This window comes from Helianthus annuus, chromosome 14 (genome assembly GCF_002127325.2).
Source record: "Helianthus annuus cultivar XRQ/B chromosome 14, HanXRQr2.0-SUNRISE, whole genome shotgun sequence".
Classification (NCBI taxonomy): Eukaryota; Viridiplantae; Streptophyta; class Magnoliopsida; order Asterales; family Asteraceae; genus Helianthus; species Helianthus annuus.
In genome coordinates, this window is record NC_035446.2 from 25,971,247 (window position 1) to 25,983,624 (window position 12,378).

Consider the following 12,378-nt stretch of genomic DNA (forward strand, 5'->3'; position numbering starts at 1 on the left):
AAGTCGAGTGTGGCAGAGATAGTGGCGGATTTGAAGGTCTTGGGGTTCCTTTGGTTAAAAAATAGGCAAAAATCTGTATTCGTAGAATGGAAAGATTGGTGTAAATTTCAGATTGTGTAATTGGGCTTTCGAGTGCTTCGTTCCTGTCTTAGGAATGGAGTAGCTCTTGGTGTTTTTTATAAAAGTCATCTTTCAAAAAAAAAATATATTCATACATTAAATCAGATTCATAGGAGTTCAATTTTCTGAAAATGGATTTGAATTTGAATCAAACTTGAATATGATTAAAAACCCAATTAAATCCGGAAATTGAACTTGAAATGATTTTATTCGAACCAAATTACGAGTAAAAAATAGTTAATGAATACAAGATCTACACATTTATTTTTATTTATAAGTAACATATTCACGTTAGAACTGTAAAAAAATTAATTCTATTCCCGTCCGGTGAACAGGCATATTAATGATATAATAATATAAGTATTTTATTGTTTGTATTACAAACAAAACATTATTTGTTTAAAATAAAAAAAATGTATGAGATTTTTAATCAGAACATTTATATGTACATATAGACTATGCCTAAAAACATGAAAAAGCGAGGTCATTTATATTTGTTTATAAGTAACATATTCACGTTAGAACCGTAAAAAAAATTAATTCTATACCCGTCCGGTGGACAGGCATATTAATGATATAATGCAATAAGTATTTTATTATTTGTATTATAAACCAAACATTATTTCGTTAAAATAAAAAAAAGAGTAAACTGGAATTTTACCCTCTGAGGTTAGGGGTCATTGGCATGTCTACCCCCCCTAAGGAAATAATTGCAATTTTACCCCCCACTGTTCACTGTTATGTCGCAACCTTACCCCCCGGCCTCAAATTTGTTGACTAATCCGTTGACTATAACTTGAAATGACTATAATGCCCTTTCATATTACCCCCTGTGTTTTGTGCACTCTGTGATATTACCCCCTGCCGCCACTGCCACCGCCATTCACCACCACTGCCACCGCCATTCACCACCACAACCACCACTGCCACCACTGCCACCGCCATTCACCACCACAACCACCACTTAAAAGCCTGCGTCCTTTTTCTTGGATTCTCACACAGATCTCTGCAAATTCAAGACAAAAAAGAAGATGAAGGTATCAAAATCTACACCAACTTTTACAACCCACAAGTTTTATATGTGAAATCTCACATGGGTTTTTAATCTTTTGTTTAAATCCTCACTTTTTTTGCAGAAAGTTGTGTTGAAATTAGACTTTTTGGATGAAAAAATCAAGCAAAAAGCCATGAAAAATGTCTCCAGTCTCACAGGTACTTAAAAAAATTATGTAAATCCAATCTTTATTCATCAGGGTCATCATAATTTATAATTTTAAACCAAACCCAGATCTTAGTTTCTTACAAAGTTTCAAAACTTTACATGATCAACAAACACAGGTGTAGATTCAATATCAATGGATATGAAAGACAATAAACTGACAGTAACAGGGGATGTAGATCCAGTGACAGTTGTGTCAAAACTGAGAAAGATTTGTCACACAAAGATTGTATCAGTTGGTCCAGCAAAGGAGCCAGAGAAGAAAGATGGTGATGGTGGTGACAACAAGAAGAAAGAAGTGATAAAAAGAAAGAAGAAAGAAGAAGCTAAGAAGAAAGAATTAGAAGCCAAAAAAGAAAGAAGAAGAAGCTTTGAAATTAGTTTATGTTGCTGCTGTTGCACATCATCATAATCATCAGCCATACCCTTATTATAATTATCATCAACAGCAGCAGCAACCTTACTATCAGTATAATCATCCTCCTACCCTTATTAAGTGGTGGTTGTGGTGGTGAATGGCGGTGGCAGTGGTGGCAGTGGTGGTTGTGGTGGTGGCTGGAGGTGGCAGTGCTGGTTGTGGTGGTGAATGACGGTAGCAGTGGTGGCAGGGGGTAATATCACAGAGTGCACAAAACACAGGGGGTAATATGAAAGGGCATTATAGTCATTTCAAGTTATAGTCAACAGATTAGTCAACAAATTTGAGGCGGGGGGGGGGGGGGGTAAGGTTGCAACATAACAGCAAACAGTGGGGGGTAAAATTGCAATTATTTCCTTAAGGGGATAAGGGTGTCAATCACCCCTAACCACAGGGTGTAAAATTGCAGTTTACTCTAAAAAGCTGTATCAGAACATTTATATGTAAATATATATTATGCCTAAAAACATGAAAAAGCGAGGTTGTTACCAATTCCAATGAATTAAATTCCATCAAGTATTTAAATTAGCCATTAACTACTAAAAGATAAGAACGTATATCAAGTAGGTGACCGGGCAATAAGATACGTAATATTGTTTTTTACACAATTGTAAAAAAAAGCTTCAAATTCACCTAATAGTTATCTACTGTTTTAAAAAAACTTTTAAACAATTGTAAGAAAAACTTCAAATTCACCTAATATTTATCTACTGTTAAAAAAAAAAAAAACCTATATGGCTAATTTGAAATACTCACACACATTCACAAAAATATTTCACGGCAGTCTTAAAAGGAATGTTGTATCACAATTGTAATTTAGATTTGAAAACTAGGTAGATTTTCACAGTTTTGATACTTGCGTGTCATTGGTATATATATATTTTTTTGTATGGTAGTTTTGTTTTTAATATAACTAGTTGATTTCTCCCGCGCTACACGGCAGGAACTCATTTGATATCGGTTCGGTTCGTTTCCATACCAGGATTCGATATAACAACTAAAAGAGAACTGAAAAAATAAATTCATGATATGCCTAAAAGGATGTCGACACATACGTTAAATCAATTGCAAATAAAAACGAATATCAATTCCGAGACTACCAATCGGTAAAGATGTTGTTCAATCGAAATCAGTTTGGTTCGTCACGGTACAGGTATGGTGATGATACCCGTATAGTTTATGATAAAAAATACATTTTTTTAATACAACTTCCTTTTTAATAAAATTGTTTTCGGCACTCGTATAGTACACGATAAAAAATACGTTATTTTTAATATAACTCCGTTTTTAATAAAATTCAAGAAAATTTATACCAAACTTATATACAACTACTCATTAAAAAAGTTAAGGAAGACAAGATATTAACAAAAAATCAAATTAAATTATACGTAAATTAATATTTATAAAAAAAACCTAGTTAAAAGTCACTACTACCCTTTTTAAACCAAAAATCAAATTAAACTATAAAAATCAAAAAAGAAAAGCTCATTCAAAGTACTTGTTTAATGATATATGTTTGAAAAATTAATCTTAAGTAATTATGAATTTAAACTAAATAATAAAATATCAAATAAAAAAACCTAACTACTGTTCATCACCAATTCGTTTTAATAATAATAATAAAATAATAATAATAATAATAATAATAATAATAATAATAATAATAATAATAATAATAATAATAATAATAATAATAATAATAATCCTTTGGAAAGACTTTTTCTATAAACTTTTTTATCAGTTAGAAGCATAAACTTTTTCTACAACGTAGTCTATATGGAATGAACGTAATGCTAGAATATTCAAGGGTACATTTCGGAAACCTATCGAAGTGGTGGAAATTATTAAATCCTCGTCGTTTTTTTTGGATCTGTCATAGGTCTAGATTGACAGGTATTGATTGGAATGTTTGGTATAAATATCCTTTGGACTTGATGTAATGTCGTTTTGCCCGAAGATCCTTGCTTTGAGGGCCGTTCATGGCGTTTTTGTGTGAATGAATTTTACCTTAAAAAAAATAAAAAACATAGAACATGGGTTTTGACTTCCCAGATTTTAGGATGAGATTAAAGTAAACCTAAGAAAACCGTCAAAGTAACCTCTCTTTCTAGAAGTTTTTTTTAGTTATAACGTCAGCCTAATCTTTTTTTTTTTTTTGAACGGCCAACAAACTCAATCCCGAGCACTCTCGGAGCACCCACTTGGACAAACGGAGTACTTCGAGAGTAACTCGAGTCCACCACCAATTCCGGGAAAAACCCGGTAACCCACCCGCCCGTAGGCATGACGGTGAAATTACCGGTAACGTCAGCCTAATCTAACGGCTTAAATTGAATGTTGTTCCTTTTAATTTTGATGGGATATAAAAATATATAATTATAAGTTGAAATTTGATTCGTCTATGTATTAATACATTAAAGTTACCCCTACATTAAATGCCCCGCTTGCGGTGTACACATATAATGTGTATATGTGTGGGCGTTCGGGGGCAAAAGTGAAATGATATTAATTTTACGTTATTTTACTAAATTCGTGAAAATAACGTTAAAAGCGACAGATAGTTAATCATGCATCATGTGGTGACGTTGATAGTTGAAAGACACGGGGGTATATGCACCAATCAGTCTTTGTCCCAACTGTTTGAGTGTTATGTGTCTTAGGTCCAAGACTTGATACAAAACTACAATCGAGCCGGGGGTCTCACTGGAAGCAACCTCTCTATTATTACGGGTTAGAGGTAAGCCAGTCTACATCTACCCTCCTCAGACCCTACATTAGCTTACCTATTGGTGAGATTTACTGAGTATGATGATGATGATATGTATTAATACATTAAATCGGATTCTTCGGAGTTCAATTTCCGGAAATTGATATTGAATTTGAATAAACTCGAATATGACAAAAAAAAGCTTATTAAATTTTGAAACTGAACTCGAAATGATTTTTTTTGAAACAAAGAATAAGTAAAAAATAACATTTCCACTTTAAACCGTTCAAAAATCATAAGTTTATAACCTCTCTATTCGTCTATATAGTAGTAGCTAACCCTATTCTAATATTTTATAAAATTTGTTCAGTTAAATGACAAAACTGTTTTTTTTTTCTTTTTTCTTTTTTTTTGTGTTATTTTTGCGGGTTCTTTTCCATGACACATTATTTCTAGTATAGTAGTATGAATAACTAAAAAGCCACCTCTATTATAATATTTGTAATCTTTGTATATGATGATAAACTTTTCATCTTTGCCAGCTATTTTTTTTTTACCTTGATGATTAATGTTTAGCATGTAAAAATCCTATAAAACGATTAGAAAAGGAAGCGATATCAATTGAGAAAAAAAAGATGAAGAATTTAAGGATATAATAATATTTATTTTAGAACTTGGTAGTTTTATTGAAAATCAAAATCCTCAAGTAAACAACTTACACAAGATAACCATGAACATAATGGGGTAAGGAATACTACCAACGTTTAACCAAACAAACTAATTATGACAGCAACACCTAGATGGATTCCCTACGCAAGAACCGGTTGTAAAACGTAGACTTTGGCAAAGAGTTAAGCAATCCTCCTTTATTGCATTACATTCTCCAAGACATGCTGGATCAGGAGCTGTATACAAAATCATTCGATTAGTACATTTCAAAGTTCTAAAATACATAGAAAACTAAAGAAAATCCTCATACCATAGCATGGAACAAATGCAATGAAAAGAAATGCCAACATCAAAAATGTTAACACAAGAAATTGTTTCGATGTGGAAGCCATTAGTTTGACGTTTGATATTGCTTGATATTGATGTAAAGAATGATGAGATGATGGTTGTTGTGGTTGTGAGACTTCTTATATAGCCGTATACATTAAACACATTAGATCTTATCATTGAGATTTCTTCTAATTTGTAATGTAATATTGTACATTAAACACATTAAATCTTATCATTAATATATCTTCTAAATTGTAATATTATTTGTGAAACTTCTTTACCTAAAATAACACAATATTACACAAAGAAGATATCTCCCCTATTACAATATCATTTAAATTGTACTATTATTTAATGCACATTCTTTACCTAAAATAACACAATATCACACGAATAAGATATCTCTCCGAAATAACATAAAACGTTTTCTAGTAGTACATTTGGCATCATGATATCATTGATATGCCCAAAAAAGGAAAACCCTTCAACCCGTAAAATGTGACAGTTATCGAAATCAGAATTTAGTTACTAAGAAATTTGATACTTCACTAATGCAGTAATACTTATAATTATAATAACTTTCTTAAATAGGTGAAAGTTCAAATGAAAACCACTAGTTAACGCGAAAACTCAAAAACTAACTAAAAAAGTCTAAAAACATACCAAATTTTTTTTCATACCAATTTTCGCTATTTTAGGTATACAAAAAAAAAACTTTTTTTTTCAAAAAAAAAAAAAAAAATTTGTAGTGCACATGTGTAATAGTACACATGTGTATGTGTACTACATATGTGAATTATTACATAATAGGTTATAATCTCGTGTATTACATGTGTTGAATAAATGAATTTTATATACTAAACAACTAGCTTAAGAACCCGTGTGTTACACGGGTTGGTAAAAGAAATTTCTTCATTAATACCACTGACATTAAATATTATACTTTTATACACGTTAAAACACAAACGAATATATTAGATTACAACGACAAATTGAAATACATGAATATGCAACGATCACAACTCGTTGAAAATCTCTTTATAAACCACATTAGTTGTTTTATCTGTAGGTTTGTCGTTGTCAAGTATTGGTATTTTGACTCCATTTCATGTTATATGTTATATGAAATATTTAGAAATTTTTTAATATATGTTATATATATATGTAAATATGTTTAAATCTTATGGTCCGGTCCGGTTTTATACGGTTTGAAAACCTTAAGACCGTAAACCAAAGCATTCATTTCCATTTAAAATGGTTGAAACCAACCAACCGAAAGTTTAGAAAAAAAACACCAACTGTGAAACCAAACCAATGATCAGTTTGGGCGGTTTCACGGTTTTAAACCAAACCATGAATATCCCTACCATTCAAAATATAGGTAAATGGGTTGGTTTATAAAAATGCATAGTACCTGCCACAATACCCAGTCCCTTAAGCTATATTACCAACAATCTAAACCTTAGTCACCTGTTAAAATATTAAATCATAAAAAAAAAAACCATCAGTGGTTGTTGAGATGAAAGAAAAACTAAAGGACAACATGTTATAAAGCATACAGACAGTAGGGGTGTGCAAAAAACCGAAGTAACCGATAAAAACAAACCAAATAAAAAAACTAATGAGTAAGTTAATCAAACAAAAGGGACGGGCTCCAAAATTTATATCTTTCAATGTTAACAACAGGAAGCGCTCTAAAGCACGCCGAAGGCCATTTATCGATTACATCTCTCCCAACCAACACCCTATGAATTTTACTTAATTTCTTACCTTTTTCATCTTCAACCATAAAAATAAACTTACTCCCCTTCATCAAATTTTCACTCGTCCGACCACCTAACCGCGTTAAAGTCACCCAAAAAATCACAACCCCAAAATATTTGCTAAAACACAAACATTAGTTATACAAAACTAAATATTCCCAAAATTGTGGGAGTGATTCCGTATGTATAAACTTTGAAATCCTTATAATACCTTAAAACTAATTAAAAATTTCCTAAATTTTTATTTAATGCATCATTTGAACAAAAAAAAAGTGTAATAATGACCAACAAATAAATACTTACTTCAACCAAAATATAACATAGTTTTTAACATATCTTGACTAATACACGCCAATAACATATATTTCAAACCACGTGTAAACACTCAGGTTCAAGCCACCATTACCAAAACTTTGTATAAATCCCATCTTCTTCACTTCCCAATCCATCTCCATATTTTCAACACAAAATAAACAATTAACAAACTATCTTTGTTCAACATGATGAAGAGGAAACCAACATGCCAGTGTTTCCAGCTGAAAACTCGCCCTGCGGGCGAACCAAGCTTGGAGACCTCTTCCACAAATCCGAACCGAACATTTTACTCATCGCGGATCAACAACACGAAACCGGAAGCGGTTCGCATCACCGCCACAACAACGTCTCTCCAACCATTTCTCCAAACTCATCTCTGGTCGATTACTTCATGTCCCCGGGCCACAATACGTTGCCATTTTCAAAATCCCCATGGAAAATTTTCTCTAGCATAAGACGGGCCCATTTCGCAAACTGGGTTAATCGGGTCTTTAACACGTGAAGGACATGTTTATTCATTAGCTTCATCTGGAGACTTCTTGTATACGGGTTCGGTTTGGAGAAACATTCGGATTTGGAAGAATTTATCTAAGTCTCAGGGTTTAAATCAAGTAGCGGGTTGGTTAAAGCCATTGTTGTGAACATATACCAAAGTTAACCCCTTCCCAACACACAAATCACAAACCAAAGTTAGCATCTTTATAATTATTCAACATATACCTGAGCATAAGAAATGGTATTCACACGATTAAGCATGTTAACTTTTAGTTTCAAATCTTTAGGCCCACTCTTATCTCTACCATATGCCCTTTTCTTGTTAAATCCACCACTAATCCCATTCTTCTTGCTTTCTTCCATTGATGATAACCCTTTTTTCTCCTTGCTGTCACTCTTAGAAAACCAGAACTGAAAGATTTTGAATTGGGTTATCTTGAAGCAAGACAACTGAATAAAGATTGTTTTCACCTTTTATGAATCCCCCAAATTCATTTGTATCAAAATGCAAAAAGAAGTTACAAATGTCACACAATTAACATTTTTGGCTTCTACCTTCTAACAATTCAACTCTGTGAAAACTGAGCTGAGTTAATCTGAGGCACAAAAAAATTTAACTAAGTCAAACTCATCAAATTTCTAGCTGAGTCTAAAATTCGAGTCAAGACGGCTTAGTTTAAAATTGAACCTGAGCTCAACTTCATCCTGGCTTGACTCTTGTAACGCTCCAGGAGATATAATTATTAAAGAATACTTTTTAGTTATTCTATATAATGACAACAATCAAAATTTCTATGCACAACTTCAAACCACATAAACACATCAACTCGCCACTCAATTCTCCTGATTAATAATATATCACAGATATTCAACTATTAATTTGCAATAAGTGACCTGGTTCTAAAACAAATTCAATCATGAAAGGATAAAAAAATGAAATACAATGTTCCACCCAAACCTAAGATATTTACAAATTCCATGAACCTACCTAGTTAATCTTTATCAAATCACATCGACAAATAAATATGGTATTCTCAAGCACCATTGGCAGAACAACCTACTTTCCATTCCTCAAACACAGCTCAGGAGACACAAAATTTGGAAATCAATAAACACAACAATAAGATTGATCAATTAAAGCCACAAAGTTCATACCATCATAGAAGGGTAGTGAGTTTAGCTACCACCGGACGTTGTGGCTGGACTTGAAAACTCACTGAAAGCACTTCTAGAGCATCAGGAATCATCACCGGACAACCATCCCATCTCTGATACTGGTTGTTCTGTCGGCTACCACATCTCCGTCGGAAAGAGGCAATCGATGGGGTATGACCATTATACCCCTCTCCTTCTATATGGTTATTTCTATATCAACTTCATGTGTGAATGCAACTACAGGTTTAAAATTACTTCCAAGATGCAACACCAAACACTCTGAATATGTTTTTTATTAAGAAGTATAGGATTCAGAACTTTCTTACAAAAACTAACTAATCTTGAAATAACAATCACACCTTTCTTATAGAAATCAATTAATCTTTGAAGAAAAATCACAACTTCTATATAAAAATCACAACTTTTATATAAAAATCAACAAATCTTGAAATAACAACATTCCTGAAATGAAGTTTAATCTTTCTTGAAATAAAAAACACAACTTCCATATAAATCAACTAATCTTGAAATAAAAATCACAACTTCCATATAAATCAACTAATCTTGAAATAAAAATCACAACTTTCTTTCAAAAATTAACTATTCTTGAAATAAAAATCACTATCTTTCTTATAAAAATCAACTAATCTTGAAATAAAAATCACAATTTTCTTAAAATCAAGTTTCATGAATCATTGTTATATAATTCATACCGAACAAAGGATGGATTTCAGAACAGAAGCACAGGCAGGTTGAGATACATTCATGGATTCAAACTGCTTCCGAATATTCGAGTTATCGGTAGAATCGCAGCGTGAACTGCCATTGTAATTACAGAAAGTCGGAGGAGTCTTGTGTGTAACTGGTGCACCTGTCACAACCAATTCAAGATTCATTAAACACACAAATAAAATCATCAAAAAGGAAATTAAAAATGGTGTTGATGAAACTTTTATAAAAAAAAAAACTTACTTAAATCTATACACAATGGAAGTGAAAGAGCAGGATTAATGAGAAGCAGAAACAATGTTACAGATAATAATAAGATGTTCATCTTCATCATATCATGAAATGAGCTTGCAGCTATAATAGAAACAAAAAGCTTCTTAATTTATCTTGTTCATGGAACCCTGATGCACCATTTGACTTTTGACTAATGATTTGTCAATGAAAACAGAAAGATAAAGATGTGAGGGTGATGGTGATGGCATCAGAAGTTGAATCATGTGGGGAGTGTTCATAGTTGACTTTACAATTAATTCTAGATTAAACTTCATGTCTGGTAGTTGGTATGGTTGCAAGATTTCTTTGTTTGTCTTTTTGACCATTGCTTGTCATTTAAATACACAGTGATTCTTATAAAAGAGGTGTTCAACTACTTAACTGTTAAGTGATTGAGATTTTGTCATAATCAATAGTATATTTGGTTTTGGAACAAAAAAGTTGAAACTTGAAACAATGGGAAGTGTGAAAAAAAAAACAAAGGATTAGTGTTTCTGAAAGATCTTGGTTGGTTTTTTGAGTCCTGTGACAGCTTTTATCGGCTCATGTTTACATATGGATGACGTTACACCCAAGTTGCAATTTTTTTTTTGTTTTATAATAATTGAGAGAGAGCATACTGACTCAAAACACCACAAACTTATGCCAAAAATGTATTTATAAACAATTTAAGTTCAACATTACCTGAGTCGCGTAGACTAACGCTACGCTTATGCGGCAGCGGCTGCGCCAACACATCCTTCGCCTCATCAGTAGTTCTGGCCAACACATAGTAATCATCAAATAGCATCTTCTAGCTAAAAAATTTACTTATGTGCAGTAAGTAAAACAGAAAATATGGCATATACTGAAGATCATTTGAAAAAATGAGTTAAATGGAAAGGTTACCTGGTTAGTTTGAAAGCCTAAACGCTGCCAAATCAACTCCTTCACTCAAAATCCCTAACAATTTTAAGTAATGATGAAACAGAACACAAAAAAAGTCTTAAATATTTAACAGAATACATAATCAAGGATGTCCGCTACGTCCCTACCACCAACACTTTTGAAAATCAAAACCAGCAACGATGTCCGCTGCCGCTGCGGGGCCGTCGTTTGTGGTCTATAAATTAATTTTCCTATTATTCAATTTAAATGCCAATACTTCTAAAAATTTATCAATCAGTAGTTCATAAACATCAAAGAAATAAGATAACAGGCCATCAAAACCTACCCAAAACAGAACTCAAATGGGCCCAAATCACATCAATTTTAATCAACGATTATATAAAAAAAGGTTTAGCGGGTTGGCCGAATATACTTAAAACCACAGCGATAACTTGGTCTCAAACTCAGATATACGTGATGAAGATTTAGGGTTCTATACACAAAACAAAATCCTACTATAAAATTAAGCAACAACAACTGCATGCAGTATCCGAAACATCTGCATCCATTAAATAAAAAAAAACCAATTGAGCGCTTCCTAACCGCTCAATCACCTTCGGATTTTGAAACAACAATTGCTAATGTAGTAGAAACAAACCACTCTCAAAAGAAAAACTAAAACTAAAGGTACTGACAGGGGTTTATGTTGATAAACCACAATCAGTTCTTTGGTGATGCACCAACAGTGATGAAGATATCAGACAACAAACCATAACAATTTAACCTCAATCACTAAATGGGATGGAATCTACCATTGGCGTTGCGAATGAGTATGGAGGCGTAGGATTAGGAGCAAAAATGATAACGAAAGAAAAAGGAGAGGAGAAGAATCTGTAACTGATTGAGGGCTAGGGTTAAAGAAAAATGGGGAAAGAAGAGAGATATGGCGGTGGGAAGAAACGTACATGAGAAGGAAATTAGGAAAAGACATTGGCGCCTCTCTTGAATTCTCTAGGCTAAGAGAGTGTCCACATCAACAAAATAATTAGCTAAGAATGTGCCATGTGGCTAAGATGAATTCTTTTAGTATAGTAGATAAATAAAACAATATATCTTTTAAAACCTTTTTTATTGTACGTGTTGAATAAATGTAATTTTATATATTAAGTAATAAAAAGTTATATGTCTAGCATTATATTATATACACTATAGTAAAAGTTTAAAGTTTATTAGATATAATTATATCATCGAAAAGAATAAAAGTAGATCATGTAATGATGATATAACAATAAGAAAACTTAAATCTACAAATGAAAAC

General features: G+C 32.4%; 2 protein-coding genes across 9 annotated transcripts; one reads left to right on the top strand and one right to left on the bottom strand.

Annotated features, from left to right (window-relative positions):
• Window positions 1-1,250: 1,250 nt before the first annotated feature.
• On the top strand, window positions 1,251-1,822 carry LOC110905388 (heavy metal-associated isoprenylated plant protein 39-like; the record flags this gene model as incomplete). The annotated part of the gene is made up of 2 exons (XM_022151177.2): window positions 1,251-1,332; window positions 1,459-1,822. Coding segments are annotated over 2 exons (375 nt in total), but the record flags the coding sequence as incomplete, so codon positions are not given.
• A 3,290-nt stretch (window positions 1,823-5,112) lies between these two features.
• Window positions 5,113-12,090, bottom strand: LOC110908250 (HIPL1 protein). 8 transcript variants are annotated; one of them, XR_004879074.1, is made up of 8 exons: window positions 11,873-12,088; window positions 11,082-11,135; window positions 10,878-10,951; window positions 10,164-10,274; window positions 9,905-10,062; window positions 9,192-9,387; window positions 6,878-6,933; window positions 5,113-5,369 (listed from the first exon to the last, which is right to left on the bottom strand). XR_004879074.1 is itself a non-coding variant. In XM_022153165.2 (6 exons), the coding sequence occupies exons 3-6, from the start codon at window positions 10,981-10,983 to the stop codon at window positions 9,283-9,285; spliced, it is 480 nt and encodes a 159-aa protein (XP_022008857.1). In that variant the 5' UTR covers window positions 10,984-10,990; window positions 11,082-11,135; window positions 11,873-12,090; the 3' UTR covers window positions 7,508-9,282. The 8 variants fall into 8 exon arrangements, 2 of the variants coding, with proteins under 2 accessions (XP_022008857.1, XP_035838788.1); XR_004879073.1 differs by lacking the exon at window positions 10,164-10,274 and having other exon boundaries at window positions 11,873-12,079; XR_004879072.1 differs by lacking the exon at window positions 10,164-10,274 and having other exon boundaries at window positions 9,192-10,062.
• Between the last annotated feature and the right edge of the window lie 288 nt (window positions 12,091-12,378).

Bases quoted from the DNA above. Each gene is read 5' to 3' on its own strand.
- LOC110908250 (XM_022153165.2), bottom strand. From the start codon at position 10,983: ATGCTATTTGATGATTACTATGTGTTGGCCAGAACTACTGATGAGGCG. The intron at 10,063-10,163 runs GTAAGTTTTTTT...TGGTTGTGACAG, and splicing joins TCCATTGTGTATAGATTTAA to GTGCACCAGTTACACACAAG. The intron at 9,388-9,904 runs GTATGAATTATA...ATAACCATATAG, and splicing joins TGAAATCCATCCTTTGTTCG to AAGGAGAGGGGTATAATGGT.